Source organism: Onychostoma macrolepis, chromosome 18 (assembly GCF_012432095.1).
Source record: "Onychostoma macrolepis isolate SWU-2019 chromosome 18, ASM1243209v1, whole genome shotgun sequence".
Taxonomy (NCBI): domain Eukaryota; kingdom Metazoa; phylum Chordata; class Actinopteri; order Cypriniformes; family Cyprinidae; genus Onychostoma; species Onychostoma macrolepis.
The window spans coordinates 21,608,851-21,617,259 of NC_081172.1; the positions used below are offsets into that span (position 1 = coordinate 21,608,851).

Genomic DNA, 8,409 nt, shown 5'->3' on the forward strand with positions numbered 1-8,409 from the left:
CTTTTTTTTTCTTCAAGGAAGGAGGTTAGGCTAATGCTAAGGTGAGGGAGAGGAACAAGAACAAAATATCTCTTTCTGGTAGCAGATTTTCCTTTTTTAAAATTTTTTTTATGTTAAGTCTGATTTAGAAGGATGCTTCTAGTCAGAGGATTGTAAATGAGTCGTGTTTTTTTTTTTTTTTGTAATAGGACTGTGATTGCTATTAAAATCTCCTCTGGAGTGAGGGAAACAATAGCAATGACAGTATTGGTCCCTTAAATTACAAATTCCTGATTTTGGATCCCTAAACATAACAAATTAGTAATTCCTCCTTGTGTCATTAAAATCATAAGAACAGATTAATCCGTGCCACCCTAATTATTTATAAATGAAATTAAAAATTTCGGAGCACTCTTGATAGTTAAATGATTAAGATCTTAATGTTGTTATCAAATTATAAGAACACCCATGATTATATTAATCAGTGATTATTGTTGCAGAAGCAGGAGCTGAAATGATTTTATGAAATTAAATTAATTTCAAATCTGTAATTAATTATGACATTCAATTAACAATTTCAAATACCTAACAATAGCAACTCATCCACTGATATCCTTAAGATCATGAGAGCAGTTATAACTGAATTAATCACAAGGTATCCTTAAAGAAGTGAAGGTGAAAACCATGATTAATTGCTAATAATGACCAATAGCTGTGGCAGTTTAAACTGATTCCAGCTAAAAAAGGAAAGACCAAATTTGATAAGTGTAAAAGGGAGAGATAAAATGAGGTGAAGATCCCACTAGTGTGAGAGTTCAGATACAAAGCTTAGATCACTTCAACATTTCAAAGCACTGCAACACACTGCATTCAAAACCCACAAAATGCTGCGTGCTAATCGCTAACCCTCAATGCTAATATGAAATAATATATAAAATATTTATATATACATAAAATAAGCCCTCAATCTGAAAAGAGCAAGTCTCCCTCCACCCATCCTCACCACTTTCTACAGGGGCACCATTGAGTGTGCTGACCAGCTGCATCACTGTCTGGTACGGGAACTGTACCGCAGCAGACCGCAAGACCCTCCAGCAGACAGTGAACACAGCTGCAAAGATCATCGGTGCCCCTCTCCCCTCCATCCTGGATATTTTCCTTACACGATGCTCCAGCAAAGCCAATAGTATCGTGAAGGACTCCACACACCCCTCCCACAGTCTCTTCCAGCTTCTACCATCAGGAAGACGGTACCGGAGCATCAGAGCCCGCTCTGCCAGACTGCTCAACAGCTTCTTTCCCCAGGCTGTGAGAGCCCTGAACTCAAATCACCCCACCCCTCTCTGAACCCCCATACTAACCCCCTATCTCCTGAAACATGGACCATCTGAAACTTATGGAACTTTTTTTTTGTGCAATCGAAGTGCACAGCAAAAACGTCAGTGTTATTTCAACTCCCATAGTGTTAAATTTAACACTTTCCCAGAGTTTATATAATTCTCACCAGTTCAGAGTTAAATTAACACTTTGGATAGTGATAATATACCCAGAGTGTTGTTTCTTAACACATTTAAGAGTAATTTTTACACTACACTTGTGTTATTCCTTTTCACCTGGTGGTGTTAATTCCTAACATTCAGTGATATTTAATGACACTTTAATAGTATTTTTAACTTTTAAATCGTGTTACTCCCTTACTCTTAAAGCGTTAATTTAAATCATTCAGTGTTATTATAATAACACTAAAGTGTATTCATGACAGTTGTTACATACAATGTTCTGAAAATGCTTTTTCACTATAGGAAAAAATAAACATACGAAGAATTCAACTTTTTTTAATAAAGGCAAAATATCCAAGCACCATACAACTGAACTTTATGCACATTTACAGAGAAAATAATGGTACAATATAAAGGCTATCATCTTCACCATAAGCACTTTGTAAGTCAAAAGGCTTATAAATTTGAAGACAGTCTGAAACATTTAAACAATCATATGTTATTCAAAAGTTTTGCCCGTAACTCACGAACTCTTGGAGACTCATCTGTTGTGGTAACATCAATGTTGTAGACCGTTGTCTGCAAAAAAGTGTAGAAATGGACCAGGGACTCATCATAAGATAAGTTAAAGATGTAGTGGGATTTAAACAGTTCATCAAAAGCACCCAATGAGCTGGTGGCTTGGCAGAGGATGAGCTGTTTGTCAACGGCGATGTAGAAGGCATCAATCGTCTTCTGGGTTCGGCCAACTGCAAGGATGTATGGTTGTTTACCCTCTCTTTCCTGCATATATTCATTGATGCTGCAGCATGACTAAAAGAAGAAAAAATATATTATAAATGTGTACACCTTCAAGTGAATATGGTACTTGCTGGTCCATGTTAATGTAATACTTTGTAAACTGCCCCTGTGATTTGAGATCATTTCAATGGGAAAGCAGTCCTCCCAAATAATTGGGACATACTGGCCAGTAATAACAGTAAGATCAGCAGCAGGAGTCAGATTTCACCTCACGGTCTGACAAGACGATGGTGGAAGATTTGGTTTCGAAGTGAAATGTTAAAGCGCCTATTTAGCAAGTTTGTCTTTATACTTTAATAATTAACCCAATATTCAAGCAATTGCCGCCCCCGAATTGATGCTAAAGTGAAAGTAAAATGGTCACGGCCGCACGGGCATTCATAACGGTGCGTGACCACTGGCGTGGAGCGAGCATTCTCAGTTTGCTCCAACACGATCTCCTACTGCGTATCTATAGCACGAGTTTATGTTTGCATTTGGCGTGCTATCTATACACTGAAATTACTTTTTGCTTGCATATGATACGCAATGGGTAGGGGTGTGGGGTAGGGACGTATTATATGTACGCCAGAAGTGCGGATCATATGCACAGGAAAAGTCATTTCTCTGTATAAATAGAACGCTACATAGAAACAGAAAACCGTGCTATTGATACGCACTTTCAAGAGATCAGGCTTTTCATTCTTATGAAAGTTGAGCTTCAGCGAGAGAAATAGGCACCGTTATGAATGCCTGTGCGGCCGTGCCCATTTTACTTTCACTTTCAAATTAGCGATTTAAAAACGAGGAGCAAAAGAGGGAAAAACTCCGCTACACCCCAGTATATGTAGTGATACCGGTATAATAGTGATACCGGTATTACCGGTGTGGTCACACGGCGATTAACCAGTGGGAAAATTTCCTCACAGTCACATCCCTAGAAGGAACGCACTTAAAAGCAAAATATGGACAGGAAAAGCTGGCAAGTGCATAGAACTAAAAAAAAAAAAATTATCTTCTCATGGAATATTAACAAATGAGACATATAAATGTACCTTGTGAAAGTGCACCATTTTGTCCACTGCATCACTTGGACTTATTTTGGTCCTCTTCCATCCAGCTGAGGGTGGCAAGAGATAGAGAAGCAGCAGCATAGAAGCGATGTCACTGTCCCAGTCTATCAGGAGGAAAAACAAGGCAATGTCTAATGGGAAAAGATAAAACTAGCTTACTAATTTGTATTATGAACCATGCATGCTGTGTAGCTTACACATTTCATCGTTCTCTGTGAGTTTCTCAGCAGCTTTTAGAAGTCGGCACAGCTCAGTTGTCTGAGTCAGTTGTTTGGCCTCTTTGATGACCTTGGGCTTGAATGAGGTGTCCCACTTCTCAAGCATCTTGGAGGCCGTTTCAGCACCAAACAGCAGCAGGAAGTCTTGATTCACCTGTTGATTACACACACACACAAGCATATATATGAGGCTAGAGCTCAGTGCATTGGTGCGCTTAGTGATTTTTTATATCAGTGTGTGGTATATTAAACCAGTTTAAATCAGAATAAAGATTTTGGAAAAAAAGAATAGAGTTAATAAATAAGCCAGGAAGATAAATGATTGTGTATTTTCATGGCTAACATCCCACAAAACACTGGATATTAAAGACTTAAGTTTAAATAAAAGAAATATACAACTCACCAGTCCTTTGACATCCAAAAATCGTGGAAATGTTTTGAAGACATCTGTGCTTCTTTGTGGGTCATGCACTAGGTCCTGACGATGTTGAAATGTCATCTTCATCTTCTGAAATACACTTGCTTCATCAGGAGAGTGAACAAGAAATGAAATGGCCTCCCTGCAGGCATCTCCATCAAGCTGCTGAGGCAGTGTGGTTGCTGATCTTCGGCGCTTTGGTCCTTGTGCTTGATACACTGAGGCTTCCTTGACTGGACGTTTTCCTGCAGTCCTGGAAATGGTTTTGAGGCGCCACGCTAAATATCCAGTGCCCTTTTCCCCATCATAGAAATGCTCCTGTTACATTTATATGAATAAACAAATAAATCACAAAATGATCTTACAGAAAGTGCAGATGCAGCATTGTGAAACAAAAACAATTACTTATTTAATAGATTTTCTTTTTTCAAATTAATTTGCAATATCCTTATAACCCAAGTAATTTCAAATCAGGGCACTATCATCGATATTATTATTGAATTATCAAATATTTTCACTTTTATAAGCAACTGTAGTTATTTTATAATGAAAACTACAACACCAAAGCCCTTTTCTGTAAATCGGGTGCAGTGTTTTCTTAAGGTTGTAAAACTTACATAGCCCTTTGGAGAAAAAGGATCCTTCAGTGAGGGAAAGAGAGTAATAATTCCCAGGGCATACTTCTCCTTCTGCTGACGGGAAGGAAACCTGCTATAGAGTGAAGAAAGTCAATCTTTAATAATTTCTCTTTATATAGTACAATAAACATTGTATAGTACAATAAACATTAGTCCTTTTTTAAAATTCCTTTGTAATAAAAACCTTTTTAAATCTTACCCATGTCTCTCAGTCAGATCACTCGCCAATAGGTTGACAAGCTGTCTCCGAGTGCGGTGCATTAGTGAATTTTCTGACTTGTACTCTTCAAGAATATCCTCTCCTCCAGGCTTCGTAAGCAAGGCCTTTTCTACCATCTACTCGCATAACAGGAAAATGAAAAATACGTTTTAGTGTTCAATTCTTTCTATTAGATAAAATCATTAGAAAAAACATAGCACAACATGTCTGTATGGTAAAAATCTAGGAAGGGGCAAAGTAATAAAATTTTCTTTGATAAAAGAGAGTTTGGAACCAAATGCTTCGATTGTTGATAATCTTAATTTAGCATGACACCTTATAATTGATGGTAAATCAAAATAAGACGTTTTCAGCTCTCATTTACCTCCTTTGCCGCCTCTGACATGGAAGTTGCAGAACTGCTTATGTCTTCTTTGCTGGATCCATTTCTGCCTGTGGGAATACCCAGTTCTCTACGGTCACTGTCACTTGAAGAAAGGGATGTGGTATCCGTGAGGGAAGATGGTGTTGATGAAGATGGTGGTAAAGGAGAAAACTCTTTAAAAAGAGAGAATTTGATTAACTTAACTTTTTGTGGCTTTACCCATTTTAATAAACATTTTAAGTAACCCTAAAGTATTTGGATGATGTTCGTTCCATAAAGAAAGGTCAATGTTAGCTGCATCAAAGAGCCCTATCCATAAACATAGGCTTTCTTAAATGTAACGTTACTAACACCGTTAAGCACATATTGTTAACGTTATTAAAACACGCTAACGTAACTTTAATTTGACCGTTTCACAGTTGCTGAACTAAGACTGTTAAAGACTAACATTCTATAAATTGATAATTGGTTCTCACCCTTCTAACCGAATATTCCTAACAGAAATGTTCTCTCACACACTAACCATCCACTAACGTTAATTTAAAAAAATACAAAGCGACGACGACCCCACCCCACGTTAACTTAATCCACACGTTGGCAAATCGACTGCATCACACCCCACTTAACGTTAAAACATGGTTTAAATACCGACTAACGTTAACAGCCTTTATAAATTGATAAATGTGGTTCTTACCTTTTAAGCCGAATATCCCAATCAGTGAAGAGACAAATAGTTATCCCGCTCGTCAAGGAGCGCGAAAAAACCGGATGTGGAAAGTAACTCAAAATTAGTGACTCCTTGAAATGACGCCCCCCACAGAGCTTTTTCAGCACTGCAAGTGTTAAAATAACACTCAAATCAACACCCATTCACTCGGAATAATTTACACTGAAAATTTAACTTAAATTAACACTACAGATTTTGCTGTGTGTGCTACACACAGGTGAGTGGGCCTGTACAAACCACCTGTAGTAGCACACTCTCCTCTATGCACACTAGTCACTTTTCACACACACTGCTGTGTGTATACAAATCCCACAAAAGACTCAGTAATATATGTATGTTTACATGCTCATGCACTACAAATCATCCTGCACTGTTCCCCAGCCAGCTGCTGACTCACAATGTTTCTCTTCGCACATGTACAGTATTTATCTGAAGCACTTGTATAGGTAAATTTTTTATATATATATAGTATATTTATAGTCAAAATCTATCAGTTGTCATGGTGCACACAGCAGGGAGGAACGAGGAACACGGAGACGAGGAGTAACTTCAAAATAATAGTCTTTAATGAGGACATCAGGACAGGGCAAGGTTCACACAGACAGGAACACCGGGGAATAACGAGTAGACCAGATGAAATCTAACTAAACAGGCAGGAACTAAATACACATGACAATCACTGATAAATACCAAAACACGGCTGGACAACACTTAATCACACTTAACAAGGACAGGAACAAGACCAAATATGGAAACAAGAGGCGGGAATACATGACACACACGACAGAGGACGTGACAGTACTCCCCCCTCCCGAAAGGCGCGACCCGCGCTGTAACAGTTCCACCAGGGAGGGAGGGGGGGGGGGGTGGGCATTCTGGAGGCCCCTCAGGACAGACATGGACAGGAACAGGAACACAGGACGGGGACCTCCAGAGCGGAACAGACAGAGGCCATAGCGGAGCAGGGAGCTCAGGCGGCCATGGCGGAGCAGGGAGCTCAGGCGGCCATGGCAGATGATCTTCGTGGCCATGGCCACATTCTTCGCCCACCCACCCTACCCAGAGCTCTACTACCCCCAATTTCCTAGGGGAATCCAGGGGGTATCAGGAGCCCTCCAGGGCTTGACGGACAAGACACTGGCCAGACACACAGACAGGACCGGATAGCCCTCCAGGGCTAAACAGACAGGGACAGGACAGGCCAGACAGACAGGACAGCCCACAGGAACAGGAAGCCCTCCTGGGCTAGCTCGGAAGCTGAGGCTTCCTCCGGGCATGACAAGGAGTCAGGGGCCCTCACAGGGTCCCTCAGCAACCGCTTCCACTTCCACGACAGGGAGGCAGGTGGCTGGAATGGCCTCCATGGCCACGACTCAAGGAGCCGCCTGCCCTCGACAAGTCTCCATGGACAAGACAAGGTAAGTTTCATTAAAATGTTCCTGTGGGCAAGACAAGACGGCACTCCTGGCCCTCACATGTGGACTTGATCCACAGGGACCCGGGACTGGACTGCAGTCAGCGGCGGCCCGCGGGAGGGAGCTCCAGGCGGGCTTGCCATACGCGCTCCTGGCGGGCTTGCCATACGCGCTCCTGGCGGGCTTGCCATACGCGCTCCTGGCGGGCTTGCCATACGCGCTCCTGGCGGGCTAGGGTGAGCCGCGGACGGCGGCGTGAAGGGAGGGAGCCGCCGACGTTCGGGTTGGCTTTCCCCGTGGTCGGCGGCGTGCACGAGCGGCAGCCCGTGAACAGGACTGAGGACAGCCGCAGACGGCGGCGACGATTCTCCCGCGAACGGCGGGCTGAAGAGCCGCGGACGGCGGCGTGACTTTTCCCGCGAACGGCGGGCTGAAGAGCCGCGGACGGCGGCCAACTGGATAGGCTCGCGGCCAACGGACTCGCGGCACTCGCGGCGATCCCGCCGAACTCCCACGCCTTTCCGTGGGCTAGAGCGGGAAGGACGAGCGGCGACTTCCATGCCGCGGGACAGACAGGAACAAACCAAAACCAAAAGACTTAAGAAAAACAGAAAACAAAACGTGGTGAAGGGGCGCCGCTTACTTTGTGGTCTGGTCTTCTGTCACGGTGCACACAGCAGGGAGGAACGAGGAACACGGAGACCAGGAGTAACTTCAAAATAATAGTCTTTAATGAGGACATCAGGACAGGACAAGACAAGACAAGGCAAGGTTCACACAGACAGGAACACCGGGGAATAACGAGTAGACCAGACGAAATCTAACTAAACAGGCAGGAACTAAATACACATGACAATCACTGATAAATACCAAAACAGGCTGGACAACACTTAACTAATAATCACACTTAACAAGGACAGGAACAAGACCAAATATGGAAACAAGAGGCGGGAATACATGACACACACGACAGAGGATGTGACATCAGTAGGATAGTTGTGTATAGGTTTATATTGTTTTACTTCATTGCTGTATGCCTGTATTTATGTAGCACCGTGGTCCTGTGAGGCACGACATT

At 42.3% G+C, this 8,409-nt stretch overlaps 1 protein-coding gene across 1 annotated transcript; it reads right to left on the bottom strand.

Moving 5' to 3' along the window:
• Nucleotides 1-1,970: 1,970 nt before the first annotated feature.
• Nucleotides 1,971-6,016, bottom strand: LOC131524073 (uncharacterized). Its single transcript, XM_058750815.1, has 7 exons — nucleotides 5,190-6,016; nucleotides 4,805-4,941; nucleotides 4,585-4,678; nucleotides 3,953-4,285; nucleotides 3,529-3,703; nucleotides 3,314-3,435; nucleotides 1,971-2,291 (listed from the first exon to the last, which is right to left on the bottom strand). Exons 1-7 carry the CDS (start codon nucleotides 5,208-5,210, stop codon nucleotides 1,971-1,973), a joined length of 1,203 nt encoding a protein of 400 aa, XP_058606798.1. The 5' UTR covers nucleotides 5,211-6,016.
• Nucleotides 6,017-8,409: the final 2,393 nt, after the last annotated feature.

Bases quoted from the DNA above. Each gene is read 5' to 3' on its own strand.
- LOC131524073 (XM_058750815.1), bottom strand. From the start codon at position 5,210: ATGTCAGAGGCGGCAAAGGAG. The intron at 4,942-5,189 runs GTAAATGAGAGC...TTATGCGAGTAG, and splicing joins TGTCAGAGGCGGCAAAGGAG to ATGGTAGAAAAGGCCTTGCT. The intron at 4,679-4,804 runs GTAAGATTTAAA...TTCACTCTATAG, and splicing joins GATCTGACTGAGAGACATGG to CAGGTTTCCTTCCCGTCAGC.